The sequence below is a fragment of the Mus musculus genome, chromosome 1 (genome assembly GCF_000001635.26).
Source record: "Mus musculus strain C57BL/6J chromosome 1, GRCm38.p6 C57BL/6J".
Lineage (NCBI taxonomy): Eukaryota > Metazoa > Chordata > Mammalia > Rodentia > Muridae > Mus > Mus musculus.
The window spans coordinates 33,800,675-33,824,794 of record NC_000067.6 but is presented as its reverse complement, the minus strand read 5'-3'; the positions used below and the strand labels follow the sequence as shown (position 1 = coordinate 33,824,794).

General features: G+C 42.2%; 1 protein-coding gene across 10 annotated transcripts in view; it reads left to right on the top strand.

Moving 5' to 3' along the window:
• The first annotated feature begins 9,192 nt into the window (after positions 1-9,192).
• The window catches only part of Zfp451 (zinc finger protein 451), a 54,062-nt gene continuing 39,134 nt past the window's right edge, over positions 9,193-24,120 (top strand). For 4 of the 10 annotated variants that reach the window (NM_001290699.1, NM_133817.3, NM_001359274.1 and 1 more), the window contains exons 1-3: positions 10,200-10,457; positions 10,985-11,068; positions 19,376-19,456. Coding sequence is in view for 4 of the 10 variants with exons in the window: in NM_133817.3 (NP_598578.1) it covers positions 10,437-10,457; positions 10,985-11,068; positions 19,376-19,456 (186 nt within the window). In the remaining 6 variants the exon portion in view is untranslated. Of the gene's footprint in view, positions 10,458-10,984; positions 11,069-11,108; positions 11,623-19,375; positions 19,457-21,181; positions 23,427-24,120 lie in introns of those variants that run through there. The other 6 variants (XR_865291.3, NM_001290700.1, XM_030243892.1 and 3 more) reach the window with 6 other exon arrangements.

Below are 24,120 nucleotides of genomic sequence, written 5' to 3'. Positions count from 1 at the left end.
CTAGCTGCATATGTATCAAAAGATGGCCTAGTCGGCCATCACTGGAAAGAGAGGCCCATTGGACACGCAAACTTTATATGCCCCAGAACAGGGGAACGCCAGGGCCAAAAAGGGGGAGTGGGTGGGTAGGGGAGAGGGGGTGGGTGGGTATGGGGGACTTTTGGTATAGCATTGGAAATGTAAATGAGCTAAATACCTAATAAAAAAAATAATTTAATGAAAAAAAAAAAAAGAAAAGAAAATACCACCACCACAACAAAATAACAGTATGGTGGTTTGAATGGGAATTTCCCCAATAGGTAAGTATGTTTGAATGCTTGGCCTGCAGTTGGTGGAACTGTTTGAGAAGGATTAAAAGAGGTGGCTGTGTTGAAAGAGGTCTGACCTTGATGTAGGAGGTGTGTCACAGGGGGTGGGCTTTAAGGTGTCATTGCAGTTTGCTCTCTGCCTCTTGTTTTTTGTCTTAACATGTAAGTTCTCAGATACTGCTCTAGGGCCATCTCTGCCTACTGTCATGCTCTCTGCCTGCTATGATGGTCATGGACTCATTCTCTGAAACTGTAAATTTGCCCTCCCCCATTAAATGCTTTTTTTGTACAAGTTGCCTTCATCATGGTGTATCTTCACAGCAATAGAAAAGTAACTAAGACAATCAGCAACTAATACACATTGTTCAATAATTACTCTCAATATTAACGGTCTCAATTCCTCAAGGATATACCAACAACTTGGGTTAGAAAACAGGATTTATCTTTTTGGTGCCTCCAAGAAAGACATCTCACCATCAATAATAGATACTACCTTAGAGTAAATGGATGGGGAAAAATGCCTTTCTCGGAAATGGAATTAAAACACTGAGAAAATTCAGAGAATGGTGAGAACTTACTTTAAAAACCTGTATTCTACAAAGTCGAAAAATATAAAAGAAATGAATGAATTCATGGCTCTATATGACCTTCCAAAGAAAAGTCAAGTCAAAGTAAATAATATAAATAGATCCATAATAACCAATGAGATAGAGACCATAATTTGAAATCTTCTAGGTACAAAATGTACCAGACCAGATGGATAAAGAAATGAATTCCAGTAGAGCTCCAAAGAAGCACTAAACCTAATACTCCTCAAGTTATTCCATAAAACAGGAGAGGAGAAAACAATTCCAAATTCTTTTTGAAGCCAGTATTACCATGATACTAAGATCAGACAAAGATCCAATCAATGAAATAAAATAAAATAAAATAAAATAAAATAAAATTATGGGTCAGTTTCTCTAATGAACATAAATGTAAAACTTCAATAAAATACTTGCAAATTGAAATCAAGTGCATATCAAAAAGATTAAGCCCTTTGATCAAGTCATCTTTATCCTGCAGATGCAGCGATTATCCAACATGCATAAATCAAGAAACGTGATCTACCATGTAAATAGAATAAAGAGCAGTGGAAAGATGGCTCTGTGATTAAGAGTACTGGTTACTCTTTCAGAGGACCCATATTCAGTTCATGTCACATACATGGCACTTCACAGCCAGCTGTATCTTCAGTACCAGGGGATCTGACACCCTTTCCTGGCCTCCTCAGGTACCAGGCATGCAAGTGGTACACAGACATACATTCAGACCAAACACCCATACATATACAACTTTAAAAAACTAATTTCAAAGAGAATCAAGGACAGGAAGCACACGATCATTTCATTAGATGCAGAAGAGTCCCTTGAGAAATACAACTCTTCATGATAAAATTAATGGAAAATGTAGAGATATTAGGGCACATATCACATTAATAAAGGCAATATGTGACAATGCCCATTCCCAATATCATGCTAATTGGAGAACTTAAAGAATTTCTACTAAAATTGTGAACAAAGCACAGATGTCTACTCCCCCCACTCCTGTCCTTACCTATAGCAACAGGACAAGTGAAGGAGATAAGGGAGAGACATTTAACAAAGTAAGAAACAAAAGCATCCTTATTTGATGCTGGTGATTCTATACATAAAAGACCCTAAAGTCTCTATCTGAAAACTGCTACAGATGATAAATACAGTCAGCAAGTAGCAGGTTTCAAAATGAATACACAAAATCAGTAGCCTTCCTATGTGCTAACAATAAACACTCCGAGAAAGAAATCAGGGAAACAATCCATTCATAATTGGCTCACAAAAATCTTAGAACAAATCTAGTCAAGGAAGTTAAAGTCATAATACTTTAAGACACCGAAGAATGAAATTGACGAAGATATCAGAGGTGGAAAGACCTCCTGTGCTCATAGAATCATAGGATTAATATCGTGAAAGTGGACATCCTATGAAAAACAATGTACATATTCAGTGCAATCCCCATCAAAAATTTAAATATGTTTTTAAATTTCATCTGGAAACAGATATACATAAAAACCCAGTATAACCAAAACAATTCTGAACAATAAGAGAACTGCTAGAGGTATCTCCAGCCATGATTTTGAGTTATACTACAGAGATATAGGACTAAATACATCATGGTGTTGGCAGAAAAAAAGACACATTGATCAACAGAATGTAACTGAGGACCCAAACATAAGTTCACCCATTTTTAATCACCTGATTTTTTATGTAAAGGCCAAACTATGCCCTAGGGAAAAGAAGCCACCATCTTCAGTAAATGGTGTTGGTTCAACTAGAAAGCCACACGCAGAATAATTAAATTAGGTCCTTCTCGGTCAGCCTGCATAAAATTCAATTATACATGTATTGAGGGCCTCAGCATAAGACCCGATACCCTGCACCTGATGCGGTAGCAGGGAGGAAGGAATATGTTTGAACTTTATAGGCACAGAAATGGACTTCGTGAACAGGACCTCTGTAGGGCAAGTGATAAAACCAATAGTTGAGAAACAGGATCAAAGAAAAAGAGAGAACTTCTGCACAACAAAGGGCCAGCACCATTGCAGTGAGGGGACAGCCTGCAGTACAGGAAAAAAACTTGAACACCTGGCAAAATATCTGTATGTAGAATATACAATGGACTTGAAAATCTAACCAAGAAAATGAATGAGCTGATTAAAAATTGGGGCAAGGCACCAAGTGAAAAGTTCTCAAAAGATGAAATACAAAAATGTTCAAGAAATAGTTTTTAAAACGTTCAACATCCTTAGCCCAGGAAATGCAAGTCAAAACTAATTTAAGATGCTGTTTGTTGTATACCAGAAAGAATGGCTAAGATAACAAGAACAACAAACAAACACATCAACAAATGATGAGCCCTAAGTACATATGTACAAGACTATCACCACATGGACCCAGTGGGCTGTTTTGTTGTTGTTGTTGGTGGTGGTGGTAGTGGTGTGAATGTGTATGTTTGTGTAAAACAATAATTAAAGGAAAAGTCATGAATTTGAGAGGAGTATGAGGGAGGACACAGGGGACCTTGGGGAGGTAGAGGCAGATGGAAATGAGGTGAATACAGTACTCATACACCCTATAGACACAGAAATGTTATTTCATTCTCCAAATGAAAGAACAAAAACACCTGACAACAGATGCTTGAATGGAAGTGAAGAAAATGAAACACTTATCTATTGCTGGTAGTAGTGTAAACTGGTACAGCCTCTATGAAAATCAATGTGCAAGTTCCCCCAAGGCTAGAATTAGATCTACCATATGATCCAACTATCCCACTGTTGGGCATATGTCCAATAGGATTCTGTATCCTATTACAGAGATACTTGTTCACCCATGCTCCATTCACAATAACCAGGAAATGGAAACTACCCAGATGTGTATCAATTGGTAATAATGATTGATAATGGATTTAAAATGTTATATATTTACATAATAAATCTTATTCAGATGTTAAGAAAAGTTAGTTATTAATAATTTTAAAAAACCTAGCAAGTAAATCAGTCATCATCATGACTGATGTAACCCAAGTCCGAAAAGACAGAGTCGAATGTTTTTTCTCGTGTGGATGCTAGTTTTGAGTTGTAGATATATTAGTTTCATTTGAAAATTCTTCCTTTAATCCCAGCACTTAGGAGGCAGAGGCAGGCAGATTTCTGAGTTCGAGGCCAGCCTGGGCTACAGAGTGAGTTCCAGGACAGCCAGGGCTATACAGAGAAACACTGTCTTGGAAAACCAAAATAAATAAATAAATAAATAAATAAATAAATAAAATAAAAAGTTTAGAGGTCAGGAGACTAATAAGAGATGAGGGATCTTTCAAAGGAAAGAAAAAGAATGTAGCAATATGAAAGATGAAAAGGGAATAATGGTGCAGGTGGGAGGGCAAGATGTGGGGGGAAATAGATCAGGATAACTAACTCTAAAGGTCTTTGAAAAGGTCACAAAGAAATCTATTATAGAAGCTCTCTAAGTGACACACATACACATATGTAACAAGAGTTTAAATGGAATCATTCTATAACGACGGAGCAATGCTCCTACTAGACACCACAGATCAGCACATACAAGCTCAGTGCCAGCAATAGGTTATTTCTTTTGGAGTTGTCCACTGAGGTCTTATACAGCTCCAAACATTACAGAATATAGAGTACCCCCCTCTTAATATAGAGACTAGAGAATTGGGTTTGGTTACCCTCCTGAAGCCCTATGGCAAAAGACAACACATGTTTGAGTCACAGAACATGGAGAATTCAAGCTGGCACTCACCTGGAACCTTCACCCCTACTGACTAGCTTTCATAGTGTTGGAAGGTGCTATGCATGCCAGCCAGAGGAGAAAAATAATGTTCGTTCTTCCACAGTTGGGAGCCTAGTGAGCTCCAGTGACAATCTGCCTGGCATGATAAGCCCACTGTTGCAAAAGTGGATGAATCATGTCTGAATAAGCAAACACACTTTCTGATTGGATTTAAGGAGACTGAGTCACAAGTACGAACCAACTCCTGACACTATTATTATTATTATTATTATCATTATTTTTTTTTTATTTTGGTTTTTCGAGACAGGGTTTCTCTGTATATCTCTGGCTGTCCTGGAACTCACTTTGTAGACCAGGCTGGCCTCGAACTCAGAAATCCGCCGGCCTCTGCCTCCCGAGTGCTGGGATTAAAGGCATGCGCCACCAGGCCCGGCTAGACACCTGACACTATTATCAGGGGCAATAACCTGGGCTAGAGAGGTCTTAGACTCTAAGGGAGGATCTACTTCTGTTCTGAGGAATGAACACAGAATGTAATCAACTCCTAATGTCTTATCACTAGATCTGTAGATCACTGCATCTCTCAACCTTCACCTGAGGTTTTTTTGTTTGTTTGTTTGGTTGGTTTTTTTCAGTGAATGATTAACTGAGATCCAACAACCTGGTTAATATGCAGTAAATAAGAGACATCAGAGTGCTAAGCCCTGAAATTGGACATCAGTATCACATTCCCTTCCCCCCAGGATTCAGTGATAATGATGAAAGATGGGGCAGGAAGATTGTAAGAGCCAAAGGAGGTGTATGACCACAAGGCAATAGTGTTTTCCAGACGTAACAGGCCAGTTACACATATGAGTTCAACGGCTGAGACAGCATGCACCAGCTCCGTCTAAGCTCAAATTAGACAAAATCCCAGCATGGAGGTGGGAGGTGGGAGGTGGGAGGTGGGAGGTGGGAGGTGGGAAGTGAGAGGTGGGCATGAGGTTCTACCCTTAGCCTAGGAGCTATTGGTAATTGATAATTGCTGAGAGAGGGAGAGTCTGTTTTCTTTAAGAGTGTGAATCCTGATAGGTTGACCATGCTCTTGAATTTGGATCCACATCTAAGAGTATTTGGGCAACCAAAGTTAGACTTGGTGGACTTAAAAAAAAAAAAAAGAATACAGGAAGTTGAATGATGTGGTGGTTTAAATATGCTCGGCCCAGGAAGTGGTACTATTTGGAGGTGTGGCCATGTTGGAGTAGGTGTGGCCTAGTTACAATAGTTGTGACCTTGTTGAAGGAAGTGTATCACTGTGGACCTGGGCTTTAAGACTCTCATCCTAGCTGTCTGGAACCCAGTCTTCTCCTAGCAGCCTTCAGATGAAGATGTAGAACTCTCAGATCCTCCTGCACCATGCCTGCCTGGAAGCTGCCATGCCCCTGCCTTGAGGATAATGGACTGAACCTCTGAACCTGTAAGCCAGGCCCAATTAACTGTTGTTCTTTACAAGAGTGGCCTTGGTCATGGTGTCTCTCATAGCAGTAAAATCCTAACTGAGACAGAAGGGTACAGAGTTGAAGTGGAACTTGGAGAAGAATATGATCAAAATACATGATATGACATTTTCAAAGAGTCAATAAAAATATTTTTTAAAAAAATTAGTGAAGTTCTCTTAATATATAGGACTGTTCTTGATAAAACTTAAAAAACCAAGTATGTATAATCAAGATAATTATGAATCAGGATTTATTTATAATCCTCCAGTAGCTGCCAATCTATGCAATTACTATGTTCACCTGTGCAGGAAATAATTTTATTTTCCAAAAAAGTCCTCCAAGGGGTACATGAGGGCCCCACTGGAGCAACCAATGGATCACTTTTACACTTTCTCTTCAACCCCAAGAGCCAACTCCTTAGTAGATCTATAACCCAGTAATAGTAGAGTCTTGTTTTAGACACCATTGCTCAACCTATACAGCTTGTACAGTAGCCATCTTTGAAACATATGCCAGAACTACTCCCACAAGCCACAGCCTCCGCTGATCTTATGCAAAACAGCCTCCCATCTGGATTCTCTCCTGCCTCAAGAAGGCATCGCCTTCTTTCTGTATCCCCTGGTGAGCATAATTTTCCCTCACTTGGCTTGCTGGTGTTCACCTGTTCTCATGGCCAGACTTGCAATCATTGTTTAGATGTGCCTGGTACAGTTGTCACTCCTAATCCCTGTAGGAAAACTTACCTTGTTCTACCCTTTCCAACCCTACCTCCTTAAGTGAATAAACAGGTTTATTTCTGGCAGAATAAAAGAAATTCAACCTCAAATCATCAGGCAGTCTATAGGTTGGCTTGCCTCTTTCAGATTGGATCCTGGGACATTGTAATGTATTATCTGACCCACCAAGAAATACGGTAAGGTGTGCACAGCAGTATTCTATTAGCAAATGGAAGAGGTATGTATAGAGTTGAGTCCTAGTAGGCCTTGGGGGCACAAGCAAGTTACATGAAGAAGTGGATCTAGTGCCAACGCTTTCTATTCCTGTTAATGATGCCAAGTGTATAACCTGATGGGGTGTTCCTATGATTGATTAATTGGGGAAGAGAAGATTAGGGCCTAGTTTACTGATGGTTCTACATGGTATTCAGGCACCAACCAGAAGTGGACAGTTGCAGCATTACAACCCATTTCTTGGAGAACCCTGAAAAACACCAGTGAAGGTTACTCATAGTGGGCAGAACTTTGTTTAGAAGGAGAAATGGCCAGATGTGTGACTGCTTACTGATTTATGGGATATAGCTGATGATACACTGGATGATCAGGGACTTGGAAAGAGCATGACTGGAAAGTTAGTGAAAAAGACATCTGAGGAAGAAGTATGTGGACAGCTCTCTCCAAAAGGGTAGAAGATGTGGGGACATTTGTGTCCCATGCCAACAGTCATAGTAATCAAGTAGATAGAGTCCTGTTCTCAGGACAGTTAGCTTCTTTCTGCAGCCATCCCTCCATCCCTGTCATTATCTCATGGGCCCATGAACAAAGTGGCCATGGTGGCAGAGATGGGGTTTAGGCATGGGCTCTACAACATGGACTTCCAGACACCAAGGCTGATCTGGCTACTGAGGTGGCAGATCTTCCAACATTAGAGAGCAACAGAGTTGCAGATATAGCATCATTCCCCAGGTAGCATTTCCTGTTGGCGGTGAAAGACCTCCGAAGGGAGACCCTCACTCAAGTCTCAGGATAATAGCGGACTCCCAAGAACTCACAAGAGACCAAGCTTGATGCAAACCACATGAGGCTTTATTCGGGGAAAGCCAGAGCTCTGGGGACAACTCGTATCCCACGCAAGGGTAGAGGAGTCGACCCCAAGGGGAAAGGGGTCCCAGTTTTTATAGGCCCTCAGGGGGGAAAGGAGAAGGAGGGAGTAGGGGATTTCCAGATCTAAACAATATCTATTCTAAAACGATTTCTCAAGAAATGGGTATGGGAGGGGTACAAAGAAAGAGTCTGGTGCAGGTGCAACAACTCCAGATTGGCCCCGGCTGTGGTTGCTGGGGAGATTTTCCGACTCTTCCCCAGCAACCAATATCACAAACACCTGGCAATGGGCTTCATCAGTGGGCACACACATGGGTTCAAGGAACAGTCAGAACATTGGCAGACACACGGGTTCTAGGAGTGGCCAGAGCATTGTGCACCTCTATTTTTCTAAATCAGTGAAGCTAGTTCTGCTAACAGTGACATCTATCTTGCCAATTTCAGGGCTTCTGTGACCTTTTACATTCTGTCAGGATCTTTCAGCAGCTGGACTCTATTGGACCACTTCACTTCCTCCATGGAAAGGAGAACACTTTGTCTTTGCTGGAGTAGATCTTTATTCTGGGTATGGATTTGTCTTTCCTGCAAGTGATGTTTCTGCCAACACTAGGGTCTTACAGAATTCCTCATCCACTGTCATGGTGTTCCGCACAGTGTAACCATTTAAATTATCTCATCTTTATACCAATAAAGACACAGGAGGTATAAAAAAAAACCCTTCTAGCTCACTCAGTGAGGTAATTTTATTTTCTGAACCATATACAAAACATCTATTTGCAAGCCCGATTCTACGATTCTACAATGAAACTGCTGGCTTTTCAGAAATCTCTCTGTGTCATTCTTCCAAGCCAGTCTACCTTTTTCTTTAGCTCCTCCAAACCCAAGAGGGCTCCTTAGCTTCTTTCCTAGAATACTGTTTTACCTGTGTCCTGCCAGCTGCTTCTCTGTTGTTCCTGCAAGCCCAATCTCTGACCCCAGACAAGGGGGAAGAGAAGGGAGGGGGAGAGGGAAAAGGAGAGGAGGAGGGGAAGAGAGAGAGAGAGAGAGAGAGAGAGAGAGAGAGAGAGAGCTCTATCACAGGTCCAATTTTCAATTTTGCTTATATAAAAAGTATCTCCTCCCCTAAACCCTACACAGGCTCCAACCCTGTCAGTAAGGTCTGAACCATTTTACATTCACAGAAGGGTAGCTAGCGGCAACTGACAAAGGAAATATCTATTTAACCTTTTTTGTTTGTTTTTTGGTACAGGGTTTCTTTTTGTTTTTTTGTTTTTTTTTTTTTTTGAGACAGGGTTTCTCTGTGTATTCCTGGCTGTCTTGGAACTCTCTCTGTAGACCAGGCTGGCCTTGAACTCAGAAATCCGACTGCCTCTGCCTCCCAAGTGCTGGGATTAAAGGCGTGCGCCACCACCGGCCCGGCTCGGTTTTATTTTATAAGAGTCCAAGTGTATCTTGAAAAATTACATTATACCCCTGGGATTTAGCTGCTTTTACTTTCCCGCTGAACTCTGTACTCTAGTTTTACTCCTTGCTCCTCTCTCTGGTCCTTGAGTGAGACTGAATATTTACTAGCACCGGGAGATAGAAAACATGAGAGAGATTGAGTAGCTCAAGTGCTTCAGGTCTTGGACTTCACTTAAACCTATCCATCCATCTATCGATCCATCCTTCCTTCTGGCCCGAAACAAAGACCACTGAGCATTGCTTTCATAGCAGTATGATCACTAAAGGTCTGAAAGGGTTAACTGACATTACTAGGACTGTTTTGCCCACACCTCTGTGTTCCACTCTCCAAGTAATTAACCTATCAACTCAACCTAGCCTGAAAAGAACAAGGGAGAAACAGGAAAGGCTAGGGGCAGCCCTCTGGAACCTTATCAGTAATGCTACTTTTAGTTTACAGGAACCTGTGGACAACAAGGAAGCCCCTTTGTGAGACTTCTGCGAGAATTAATGACCTCTCAGGAATGCCATATATAAGCTCTTGCCCTTGCTTTGCCAAGATGTAATTGGGAGGAAAAAGTCTTCCATGTTTTCATCTGCCTTGCTTGTTGCCAGTGGGGCTCTTTTCCTGTCAGTGTCTCTAAGTGAAAGGCGGCAGCGGAACGAGAATTGGCGTGGACTCAAAACTACATCAAGACCCTCACCACCTCCTCCTGCCATCTTCCGGAGATGCAGATGAGCGCCGAGCTCCGGATCCTCGCCACCTTTCCCCGCCACGCGGTCGTCAGCCTCGAGACCGGCGGAAACTACGACTCCCAGAATCCCTCGCGGGGCGGGAGGAAGGCGGGGAGCGTACAAAGCGGCGCTGGAAGCTAGCGGCAGTGAGGCCGCGCTTGGGGTCCGGCAGCTTGGCGTCCCCGCGGCCTGAGGCGTCAGCTGCGTGGGCGCTCACGCAGGGCGGGTCGCGCGGCGCCGGGCGAGAGGGAAGTCGTGGCGGCGGCGTCGGGAACAGCAGCGGCGGCGGCGGGAGCGTGGTGCTGACAGGCCGTGGGAGAAATGGGAGACCCAGGGCCGGAGGTGAGTGGTGGCGGCCCGGGCCTTGGCTCCGCCGAGCCCGACCCCGAAAGGTTTGGTTTGTCTTCTCAGCTTTGGGCTCAGCCGGGCGGCGGCCTCGGGCGAGTGCGGGGCCTCCGGGCCTGGTGCACGTCTGCGTGGAGTCCTCAACAATGGCGGTCCGGCCGCCCCCAGCCCCTGGCCGCCCTAGCCGAAGCAGCCGCAGCCCCGAGGGTGAGAAGGGCTTGGAGGCAGGCTGGCCTTGTACTTGAAGCCTGCATCCCCGACCCCGGGGGTTTAGAGCCTGCATCCCTGCCCCTGTAAGAGGCGGGGAGGGGAATTGTGGCAGCTCGCCTGGGAAGCTAGGTCTCTGCAGCTCCAAGACGGCTTAGCACGCCCGGCCTCCTCCATGCAGTTCCCTGGGCTGGATTTCCGCTTGGTCCTGCTGCTTCCCCTCAGGGGCTTTTGTCTTTAATCGATCCTTTTGGGGAGAATTTCTTCCTGCGATCTTGTGGCTGAATCGATAAGCGTGTTTTGGCTTTTGTTTATAGATAATAGAATCTGTCCCACCAGCTGGGCCCGAGGCATCAGAGTCTACCACGGATGAAAACGAAGATGACATTCAGTTTGTTAGTGTAAGTAGAGACAGACAATCGCGGTTTGCTGGAGTGAAGTGTGGTAAGCCATTGTATGATTAAGCCCCACCAGACAGGCAGTCATCACTCAACAGACTCAACAGATAGTCATGAATGGCGAATAGCTGTCGCACACTGATGCTGGGGACTTTCACCCTAAGGGATACCTCAGTGCTTGGGGCTACCTGAACAATTGGAGTAGGCATCCGAATTGTTTTGTGCTTCCTGGTACTGCCCAGGGCTTAACTTCTGTCCAAGAAAGAAGACACACAGGACTAGTTAATGCCAGGAGGTTGGAAGTAAGGCCTGCAAAGAACATTGCATCTTAGCATGATGTATCCTCTAATCGCTGAGGACTTCCCTAACGTCTGAGGTCATCTTGTTACATCACAGAAAATTGTTGGTCACAATGGGGAGGCCTGTGTCACCTGAAACACTGCTGTTTTTCTACATTTGTTCCTTTGGGGAGCAGGTGTTCTCCAGCGTTGAGTGGAAGCTGTAAGATCTGGGCCCCCTCCAGATCTGTTGAATCAGAAATCCAGGCTGGAGCCTAGGTATTGTTATTTTGACATACAGTGAGGGACCCTGGGATCTCCCAGCCAGTCCTAAAGTGATGGTGAGAGGGAAGGGAAACGGCTTTGGGTGATTGTCACCTATAGTGGCTAAGTTTGTACATCAGTTCTTCTTAAGTAGTGTGTAGCTAGAGAACATCCCTGCTTTATACAGCTCTCCTTGGGATGCTGTAGTTAGCTGAGCTTGGCATTGAAGCTCTCTAGTTCTTATTGGTCAGCCCAGATGTATTTGTTGACCTTGTGACCAGCTGTAGACTAATGCTTATTAAAGACCATCCTCCCACCATTGAGCCCTGATGGCGGTCAGTTGGGTATGGTGTGTTAGTGGGATTGGGAGGGGCGGCCTTCATAAAATCATTTTCTTGGCAGTTTTCCTATTGGAGTCCGTCTTTTTCATTTTGAGCTTGGAGGATCTGGAGTTAGGTTGGGGATACATTGAGTCTTGTCCCTTTCTTCCTAATAGACTAGAGTACTTTGGAGAAAGAAGAATGTTGGTAATTAGTAGTGCCCCTCCAACAAACTATGTATGATAAAGGTTTTTGTGACAATTATTTTGGATTGTTCATGGATCACATATATTTGTAAACAGAATATTTACCTTGATGTTTCATGCAAAAGGCTCTTCATTATACAATAAGGCCGTTTGAGAAACTGATAGAATGTGGAAAGAGTAAGATTCAAAAAGTAAATTTTTTTGGTTGTATATCTTGTGAAATAAGATACCATGATATTTTGTAACAAGTTAATTCAGGTGTCTTGATCTGAGTTTTAAAAGTAATATTTAAATTTTATTTTAAGCGTAAAGGTAGGTCTATCTTTGCATTAAGAATCAAGAATGTATAATATATAAAGCTGCCTATGTGTAAGGGCTATCACTTAAAGATAGTTAGTGATAGCTTACTTTTACTGTAAGGTACATTTAGAGTCCTAGCACTGAGGAGGTCATGGTGGAAGGATCCTGGTTGGAAGGCAGTCTGAGCTTTACTTGGGAAGTTCTAGGCCTGTGGTGTTCTGTGTAGTGAAACCCTATCCAATAAACACCACTGCTGTGCCACGGCAGCAAACAGCCCAAGACAGAAGCTAGAGACGCTCTGTAATACACTGTCCCTCAGGTAGTTCCTGTCTAGTAAAGATGAAGACCTGTTTTCTGCCAGACTTGTCCAGATACAAGCTACATTATAATAGAACTTCTTGGTTTACTTGGTTCCGATTTTTAGCTGGTAATTTAAAACAAGATTATATGCATAACAGAGTGGTGCAAGAGTAAACTACCATTGGACAAGAGACTTTCTGTGTCTCACAAATGTAGACGGAAGCCAGGCAGCATGCTGAAAGGAGTAATATAGATATGAATCCTTTTTAACTTTTATTGAAATGTGCAGGGAAGTACATAGTTCATAAGGGCCCTAGATTTTTGCAAAGGTAATAAGTTTAAGATGTATTTATGTGTATGACTGTTTTACCTGTATGTGTGTGTACATAAGGTACATATGTGTACATCACATGCATGCCTGGTCCCCATGGAGATCAGAAGAGGGCCTCTGATCCCCTAAGAACGGGAGTTACTAATGGTTGTGAGCCACAGTGTGGTTGTTAGGACTCGTGAACCACCGGGTGGGTTCTCAAAACATGGTCTAGGTGTGTAAGAGCAACGAAGGCTCTTAGATGCTGAGCCATCTCTCCAGTCCTCTCAAGGGGATACATTTTTATAAATGGTGTTTAGACTGGTTGGTTTTTTTTTTGTTTTTTTTTGGGGAATTGTCTAGATTGGATTGGCCCTGGGCATGTCTGTGGGGCAGTCTCTTGATTGTTGATTGATGAAGAAGGCCTAGTCCAGTCTGAGTGATGTGTGTTTCTAGGCAGGATGAAAAAGCTAGCTGTGTGAACCAGAGAGCGAGCACAGGGGCTAGGTAAACAGCATTCCTTCTCCCTTCTGCTTTGACTCCCACAGCTGGGCTGGGACCAAGAAGTATAAGATGAACTAAATCCTTTCCTCCCCAAATTGATTTTGGTGATGATGTTTCAAATCACAGCAACAGAACAGCAAATTAGGACAGTGGCTAAATCAAGAAAGATATGAATAACAGCCAGGCGGTGGTGGTGCACACCTTTAATCCCAGCACTTGGGAGGCAGAGGCAGGCAGATTTCTGAGTTCGAGGACAGCCTGGTCTACAGAGTGAGTTCCAGGACAGCCAGGGCTACACAGAGAAACCCATATATATATATATACTTGCTTGAAAAACTTGATTGAAGTGTTAGTGTTTTAGCACAGCAAGGAGATTGGAGAAGTAAAAAAATCGCTCCAATAAGAATTTGTTTTTATAGAAAACAAAGAATACTTAAATAAATAAACAATAAATAAGTCATTAAGTAAATGGTCCAGGGAGATGGCTTAGTGAGTGACTGGCACTTGACCTGAATTCTATCCTTGGAACCCACAATCTCAGTGTGTGGGAGGCAGAGGCAGGCAGATCTCTTGAGTTTGATGCCAGCCTGCTCTTCCCTACAGAGTGAGTTCCAGGACAGCCAAGACTACACAGAGAAACCCTGTAGCAAGTTAATAAATGCAACAGGTGTGATGGCAAGTGTCTGTAGCCCCACGTTCACTCCATGTTCACCCCACGTTCACTTGGTGCGAGTGGAGGGACCTGTGCAGCAGCAGACAGAAAGAGTGCCTGCCTGCCTGCCTGCCTGCCTGCCTGCCTGCCTGCCTGCCTGCCTGCCTGCCTGCCTGCCTGCCAGGTGAGAGCTGCGGGAGGGAGTGTCCTCTGACCCATGCTTCGTGCCTGCCTTCAGCAGCAGTGTCTGTTCACACACCCAACAAACACGTCAAGGACCGGGTAGTTTACTAGTGTACTAGGAGCTGGTTGTCTGTATTGAGGGTTGTTTTTTTTTTTAAAGATTTACTTATTATTATACCTACGCACACTGTAGCTGTCTTCAGACACACCAGAAGAGGGCGTCAGATCCCATTACAGATGGTTGTGAGCCACCATGTGGTTGCTGGGATTTGAACTCAGGACCTTACCCACTGAGCCATCTCGCCAGCCCCCCTGTATTGAATTTTGAGATTTAGGGCTTGACTTTAGGGCCCTCTGCTTATTTGTCCATAGTCCAGTTCTGTATCCCCAGATAAATGAGTGTTTAAAATGGCATTTTTGAACAGAAAGAGAAAGTTGTGAGATGAAAGAACAGCAGTATGTATGATTTTTGGAGAAGGAGGCGTTTTAAAATTTCTTTTAGTTTTAAAGGTGGGAGAAAGATGGGCCGTATGACACAGAACTCAAATGTGGTATATTTGAACCAAAGAGTAGGCAGTTGGAACCTACTGAAAGTTTTGAACTCGGCAGGGCTGTGCAAGATGCTGCCCTGACTTTTTTTTCTTTGAAGTAAAACACTTGTGAGTGGTATTTTAATGTATTTACATCTTTTTCTAAATAAAAATGTTGGTGGTTTCATTTTTAGAATTGGCATTTTAATTGCAGGAATGCAAATGGTTTATCACATTAAAAGCTTATATTCTAAAACTTAGAATATTCCCCCGTGTTTCTAAATGTGTTCTGCAACAGTCTCTGCTGCTAAATTGTAATGGCACTTTGAGTTTAATCTTTTGTTATTGGTACAAGAGGAGATATGACTGATTTACTGATTGACAGTATAAATGAGGGACCATGTGCATTTGTACTTAATGCACATATGGTAGACATTGTAAATATAGTAGTAAAATATTGTAGGTAGGAGATAATCTCTTTCTTCATGCTTGTATTATGAACATTACTTCTTAGGGAGTTAGTAACCTACTTGATTGGGCAACATTATGATATATTCATAAATCAGGCAATGGTTTTTTTGTTATGATTTTTGGTTTTTACTGAATGAAGGGCCGCATTAACTTGAAAAGTTAGGTAATAAGCAAGAATTTTTAAAAATTTGACTAGTACTTTGAAGTACCTGTGAGTTATAGTGACTGCACAACCAATTATGTGTGTGTCATTAAGTTTTATTATCTGTAAGCTAGTATGAGTTCAGTAATTGAGAATCTCTGAAGCAGGTAAGGAAATTGGGTGATGAAACTGGGAAATTTAGCAGAGAGCCTGGGATGGGGCTCAGTAAATGCTATCGATTAGGAGTAGAACAAGTGGGGTACTAAATGTTGTGATTCCTCAAACTCAGTATGACAGCAGGGTTGTAAGTAAAGATAAACTAGAAGTTGGTCTTGGTGAGGGCCTGAAATCCAAACACTTGGGGCAATTGATGGTAGTTATTGCTATAAACAATACACAGAATTCCTGGTCAGCCTCAGCATGGTAGGGAGTGAGATCCTATCTGAAGACAAAAACCAAGCCAGGACGTTGTGGTACATACCCGTAATCAGCCTTTAGGAGTCTGAGGCAGGAGGATTACTGCATTGGTGTATCTGCAGTGAAAACTTGTTGAGAGTGTACGCTATGTGTTCTTTTGGCATGCTCATAAGTACTTTTCTCATTTTCTTTCTTTTTATTTTTTTATTTTTTGGTTTTTTGGGACAGGGTTTCTCACTGTCTGGAACTCATTCTGTAGACCAGGCTGGGCTCGAACTCAGAAATTCCCCTGCCTCTGTCTCCCAAGTGCTGGAATTAAAGGCGTGCACCACCACTGCCTGGCTCTTCTCATTTTCTGAAGTCCTCTGTATGAATTATGTTCTCATTGCTGTGGCCAAATATTTGGCAAGAAGCAGCTTCCAGAATGAAGGTTTTATTTTAGCTCACAGTTATGGAGCGGTGTGTCCACAGGCAGGAAGTGGTAAGTGCTGCTCCCTTGACCAGCCCGTGGAGTAGTGCTGCTCAGAGGATGGTGGGGCTTCTCAGGCCTGTCAAGTACAAATCAAAAGTCAGAGCACATTTTTCTTGTATCCTTTTGATACTTTTAAATCAGTAAAAAAAAAAATCACCTTTATTTTGTTTTCTTCTGTCCTGGTTATTGTTCACTTTTGTCTTAATTACTATAAATTCTATGAGATTATTTTTGTAATTCAACAGCAATTGCATGTCAGTGAAATGATTGAGTAGCAAAGTTCTGGTAGTCTTGCTTTATCTGTTTGTATTCAACTTATATTCACCATCCTATATATATTTAATTATATTTTAAAAATTTGTTCAATTCTTTATATTTGAGCTAGCATTTTGCCAGGGCTGGTCTTGGTGCCCCCTGCCTCTGCCTCCTGGATGTTCGGATTATAGATGTGCACTACCACACTTTTTCCCTAGCACTGGGGCTTGGCCTTGTGCACGTTGAGCACTCTACTACCAGGTGACACCACCAGTCCTTTGCAGGCTGCTCTTTAGTCCTGGCATTGAACTTGTCTTAAAGGCCTGTGCAGCTCATGCACAGTTTTTTGCTTTTTGGGTTTTTTTTTTTCCTCTTGAGATGGTTCTGTAGTATCCAGCTGGTCTGCAGTTACCTAAATATTGTAAGTTGGCCAGCCTAGAACTAACTATCCTGTCTCTCCAGGGCAGAGATTATAGGTGTATGCCAAGACTAACTTTCGTTTTCATTACTCACTCTGGAAATTCTGGCCCTGCCTCTGGGGACTTTCTTGATTTACTATTTCATGTATAGTGTTAAGTTTCTAAAGGCCAGGCTAGATGACACTGTAATGCCTGTGGTCTCCGGTGGCAGAGGACAACTGTGAATTTGAGACCAGAATGGGCTGCATAAAGAAGTTCTAGGCTAGGCTAGGCCAGGCCAGGCCAGGCTACATAGACCATATGTTAGAAACAAAGAAACCAGCCGGGTGGTGGTGGCCCACGCCTTTAATCCCAGCACTTGGGAGGCAGAGGCAGGCGGATTTCTGAGTTCGAGTCCAGCCTGTCTACAAAGTGAGTTCCAGGACAGCCAGGGCTACACAGAGAAACCCTGTCTTGGAAAAAAAAAAAAAAAAACCCAAAAAAACAAAACAAAACGAAACAAAGAAACCAACAAAGTATAAAACAATAATATATTTTAACAAGTTAGTAAGTAACATTGTTTGAGGAATCCAAATTATTGTGATTATACCAATGGTAAAAGCAGTTACATTTTCATCTTTTCTGCTGCTTGACTGTGTGATGGAAGTGTCAGAACCAAGGGTAGGCTTTAGTTTTAAAGTAGATGCTTACATGTGTCTCTGTTGACCATCTGATTTTTGCTATTTTTCTTTGTTTCTTTTCCTCTTGAACTTTCATCTTAACAGCTTGGCAAAAAATCCCAATTCCTTTAGTATATTTCATGTTCTCAGAGTTTTGCTCACTGGTTTTATCTGAATGTCTGGCTCACTATCCAGAAGGATGGTAGTTTCTGGTTTGTTAAAACCTAAGAGAGAACCAGGCTATCTGGAAGAAGAGAATCATGAACTAGACGATCTTCTGTCTCTAAAAGCCATCCTTCTCCATTCTAGGAAACTTTAACATCAGTGGTGTTTTCTCTGTTGTGCCTGGCCCACTTTTGTTTCCAATATACTGGATTTTACCATTTTAATACAAGGTCTCCCTCCATACCCCAGCCTGACCTTGAACTTCTTTGCTAACCACCAGTGCTGACAACACAGGCATATTTTGGTCATACCTTAGATTTTAGAGGGAGTATTTGTTGTTGTTTCGTTTCTGTTTTCACTTTGCTCTTTTTGCCTTTTTTTTTTCTATATGGTTTATGTGCTCACTGCTTTATTTAACATTTCTCCTTCAAACAGCATTACAGATTATACTTAGTAAGTAACTTACCGTCTGTGTAGTCTTGGTGCACAGTGCTTTTCCCCACATGCAGCAGTAGTCTTTGGGGGGGGGGGCAACTCTCAAGATCTCACCCCAAATGTTACAGGCTTGCATGTCCAGTTTGTTGGCCAGGTATCTTGTATACCACTGGTGCTTTATACAAGTGTATTTCTAGTTACTTGAGCTTCTTTGATTCCTTGATTTAGTGTTTTGTTTGGTTTTGGATCTTTGGGATAAGATTGCTCATTTTTTTTCTATTGTGCCTAGATTGTCTCAGGTGCACTTCCCTCTTACTACCACCAGTGTTAGTTGTACTTTACCATGAGTCTGTACTCATTATACATCTTGCTTTCCCAGGTTTCATAACCTTCTGTGGTATTCCTATATTAATAAGTTATTCTTGTCATAATCAATTTTCCTTTGCCTGTAGAATGAGAGCTGAGCTTTTAAGCCTGATGTAAGACTAGGAAGAAGATTGGAGAATAATCTGAGTTTGATGTTTTACTCTTAAGTTTTGGGAGATGAAGCTAGTTATTGGTCAAAGATCTCCAAGTTTTGATCTATATACTCTGCTATTCACAAATTTGTATATCTTAACAGACTGTTGATACATCTTCGTTGAAATGCATTGAGTCATAGGATTTGTGTCCCTAGGGGTTGGGGTGTAGCTGGTTGTTTTTCTTTTTAAAGGTTTTTGTTGATTGCAGGCCAGGGTAGTCTGGTACTTGCTGTGCAATAGCCCAGCTGGTCTTGAACTTGTCGTCCTCCTGCCTCCGCTACTAAACTACTTAGCACTACATGCACCATGCCTGACTTAGTCAGCTTTTTAAAAATTATTTGTATTCTGAATAGTTTACTTTTGTTTGTGTTCTTTTGTTTTTTGTATTTTCTCCTTGCTGCTTGTATGTCTTCCTTCTCCGATCCAATCCCAACAAAGAACATTGTTTAAAATGATGGTTTGGTTTAATGATGTTCATGATTTGAATTTCCTCAATTTCTTTCATAGGAAGGACCGTTAAGACCCGTTTTGGAATACATTGATCTAGTCAGCAGTGATGATGAAGAGCCTAGTACCTCTCACAGTGATGTAAGTACATTTCATTTGATTTCATCTTTTTCTTTGGTGTCAGTTGAGGCCTATAGAGTTCTGAGATGGAGGAAAGCTGTAATGGTGTGCTTAAGAGCACAGCTGCTCTAAAGAATGCTCACTGCTCTTTAGGATGGGCCAGCAGAAATAGCTCCACGAGTCTTATACCTCTAGCAGCTTTTACTTATATTTTACTTAAATATAAGCAGTGCAAAGTAATAACCGATTAAAGGGAATATGATAAAAAGTGCAAGCTTCCTGTTTACCCCACCTTCCCTCTTTCCTATAACTCCTCTGGTACCTGTAGAACTGATTTTTTTTTTTAACCTTTTGAACTGGTGGCCACAGAAAATGTGTCTCGAGAGAAAGAGTGTGTGAAGATCCTTTAGGAAGAGGAGTGTGGAGCTTCAGCTGAGCAGTGACTCCAGGCTTTTTTCCTTTTGGCCTTTTCCCTCTCCATTCTTAGGACCCGTGCATGTGACTTGCTCCTTACTGTGGGAGGTGAATTCCTTGAACCTTTTGTGGCAGGGTTGGTTTCCATTTGTTCCTGACTTGACACACATTTCTGCTGGTGGACTTTTCTTGATAGGTCAGAGAGCTCCTGGCTCTTGCTCATGGTGCCCAGGAACCTTCTTGTTCCATGCTATGGGACTTGAGACTTGGATGTGTAATCAGTGTGCCTCAGTGTGAGACTTACCCCTCACTGTTAGCTCAAGGTCCTGCTGCTTCATTTTGTTTTTGCAGTTCAAAACAAAATAAGTCCTACCTCACAGGGTTGTTGTGAGGATGAAATAAAGTAATGAATACGGAAGTTCATTAACAACCAAATGTGAAGCAGATAGGTACAACTGGAAGTTTACTCATGGACAGTTAATAACAATATTTAAAGAAGTGTAAAATGGCCCCAACTGAAGGAGTTGTAAAAGTTTTTTTTTTTTTCCATTTCATTTCAGTAGGACTTTATTCATGTTCTCTGCTGTCATTTTCCTCCATTTGCTGCTCTTTCTATATTGAGTAGGTCTTTTCTTTTGTTAGTTGTTATTACAGTAGCCTCACCTTAGCATCTTACATCTTAGCCTAGGATCAGGCAGCAGACTAGGATAGGACAACTTTGAACTGAAGTTTGTTTGTGGGGTGTGTGTGTGTGTGTGTGTGCGCGCGTGCAGGTATGTGCAGGTGTACATGTGAGCAAGCATGTGAGGGCTGCAAGCTGACATCAGCGGTCTTCAGTTGTTCTTTACCTTACTTTATTTTTGAAAAGCTCTCATTGAACCTGGAGCTCACTGATTGACTAGGCCCAGTGCATTTTGGGATTTGCCTTTGTCCGCCTCCCCAGTGCTCGATACATATTTGCAGTTGTGTGCTTAGCTTTTATTTGGGTACTGGGGATCTAAACTCAGGTCTTCATATTTGCGCGACAAACACTTTACATACTGGAGCATCTCCCCAGCCCCTAAATGATCTTATTTTTAATCATAATTTTTTAATAGACAGAGTCCAACATTAATGCCTATAGTTTTTATGGGGTTGAGGGTAATAAATCCTGTGTATTTGACTTCTCTTATCTTTGGCCGGCCTATAGTGGATTGTTTCTGCCTTTCTTATGTATAATAATATAAAATTTGAATTCTACTTACTGGACATGCATCTCTGCACTTGAAAGTTAACATATTAAAAGCATATTTTTTTTCTTCCTTGGTTTTCTTGTTCATGTGGATAACCCAGAGAATGCCTGAATCTAAAGTGCCATCCTCTGAGAATCATCGCCCAGAAATGTGCTCTAGCTGCAGTGTTCCTCTTCCCATTGGAGACAGCAGCTCCTCCTCTGGGAGTTGTGCCAACAGCCCACAAAGGATAGTTTCTCAACCTTCTTCTGTTGAGAACCCATTGGAGAACCAGAAAAATGATCACAATAATTCCGATGTTAGTGTCTCTGAAAAAGAGACACTTAAACCACAAAGTAATCAGACTCTGCCTTCAGCATCACTTCTGGGCTCCCAGGAATCTTTGGCTTTTTCTGAGGTCAAAGAGGATTTACCTGGCACGATGTCTTCAGCTTCACAGAGTGGACAGGATGCCATCCTATATCTCCAGACACAAGTGGCTGAGATGTCCCGAGTCATACGTGATCTGCAGTCCAGGAGTTGTTTTAGATTTCATCATTCTAGGCCAAGTGAGAGCTCGTCAGTTCCTTGGGATATCTCCAGCTCTAAGGAGGACAGTTTATCCACAGTTGAAGAGGAGTCTGACTGCAAATCTCCGTCAGCTGATGACAAAGGGCAGCCACCTGACCCCATGCAGTCTAGTTTTACCGGTCTTTTGAAGAGAATGGAACAAAGGGGTGTTATAAAGAGGGTGACGTTCCAGTCTGAAGCAGAAACCTGTGAGGGCAAGCCTGATTGGATGACCTCTAAAAAACGCTTGGTTCCTCCACTGCATCCACTTTTGAGAATTGCCACCACTGAAGTTTTTAAAGACCCTGCTGATTGCCATCCTTCTTCCTTCATGGGACACAGGGTTTATCCTGTGGCCAAGGACACATCTCCTTTCCAGCCAAATCCACCAGCTGAGGGACCCATCATAGATGTATTAGAACATAGCAAAAGAGGAAACACAGCATCGCCTTTAGACTCTACCTCAAAAGAAATGGAGGTCATGGGTTGCAGGTTCTACCATGCTGCTTCCATTGCAGCCCGGGCTGCTAGCTACATGGCCTATATGACTCAGTATCAACGTAAACTCTGGGAAGACATGGAAGATCTGGTTCATGACCCGGAGTTTGATCGTGGGAAAGCAAGGTGTATAATATCTGATGGCATGGATGCAGGACTTTGGCAGCTCTGTACCACTAGGGACATAATGGACTCTGTAGTCAGAGTTATGGCCATGGCAGTAGACTATAGAAGACAGGCCTGGCTCCGACTAACATCTCTCACTAAGAAAACCCAGGAGAAGATCTTACACTTGCCCTTTGATGGTACATCTCTTTTTGGACAAGATGTGAATGCTATTGTTGCAGAAGACAATAGTATTAAAGAAAATGAATATAAGGATCACAATAAATACTATACTCAGCATCGGTACTTTTATAGTCATGATCAGAAAGCACATTATCACAACAGAGGGTACTCCAAAGGGGATTGGTACAAACCCCGGAATCACCCCTATAGATACAGAAAAAAGGGAGACTCTCCAGAACGACATGGGTATAAGAACTAATACTCTGACTCTGGATATTTAGCAGATTAGCCTTCCAAGATCCAATTTTACCTGTTCTTCCCCAGGTTGAAGGGCATCTCAAAAACAATGAGTACATCACAGCTGATGTTTGAGTTCTAGACTTTTAGAATGAAGTATATATAAAAAGACTTAAGCTTTATTGGCCAAATGGAGACTTTGTTCTAAGGAGTGTTGGATAGAGGTTTACACAGTATTTTTGGTCCAAACTAAGTCCAGAGAAGGGTACTCAGGAATCGTCTGGAATTTAAAGAAAATACATAGATGCATGCCTCAGGAAAATCTTGTTGGTAAACTGAGGACTAGCAAAGTTTTGGATCTGGAAACAATCTGCTACTAGATCAGTGTTTACTAAGACCGAAGTGTAAACCTTCATTTAAGGTCATCATTGCGTCTGGAATGTCAGGCTTCAGCTTGATGGGTCATCCAAAAATGACAGATCTGTTACATACAGTCCCTATGTTAAGACGATCAGCTCACCATAGTCCATACTATTAGCAAGCTCTGTGAGACTTCAGAATTAGTCTTGAAGCTATGTGTCTGCTGGAATTCATTAAAACTTTTGCCAAATCCATACTATAACTGGGGTGACTAAATGTCACAGGTCTACTTTTGGACTCAATCTGGAAAAAATATGGAAAAAAGATACCTGTAACATCAGTGTAGAAAAGATAAAGTGTCTTCATCTTGACTATGATGGGCTACCACACAGTCACTACTCGGAACGCTGCATGTGAGATAGCTCTTGTTGTCATCAGTTCTACTAGTCTTTGACTTACCAAGCTCTCATATGAACCACCTGTGAGACTCGGGCATAGAAGTCTCTCTGATGTGGGCCTTTCATTGAGATGGCCTTCTTAAATCTGTCTTCTAAGCAGTTGGTTCTTTTGAGCTTGATAGTGTATTACATTCTCACAATAGACAAATGTGTCATCGTGGCCCTGGAAATACAGGATATTTCTATCATCCAGGCATGCAAATGTGAACTCTTTAAGAGCAAGAATTTCAAACATGCCTGACAATCTGATCTCTCTTGAAATAAAGAGGGATGCCATTAGTCTAGACGTCGTTGTGAAATCCTTGAGATATAAAGTGTGACTGGGTGTTTTCAAGATACACAGCTGTTTCTGAATATCTAAATAATACTTTTTATTGAGTTCTTAAAAGGCTGGAATCAAGACTTCAGTGACATGTTCTTGGTTAAGTGGTTAATTTGTCATGTAATCTAATCGGACTCTCTCTGAGATGACTTAATATTTTGCTCCCAAATAATAACTCTCTTTTTGGAGCTGGCAGCAGATACCTCAGTTATATTAATGTCCCACAGTATCATCTCTTTAATCTCAAGGCAATGGCTGTATGATATACCAGCCCCTATGTCCCTGTCTTCGCAGCATGACTTAAAGTAGAGAAAATGTCAAGTTTGA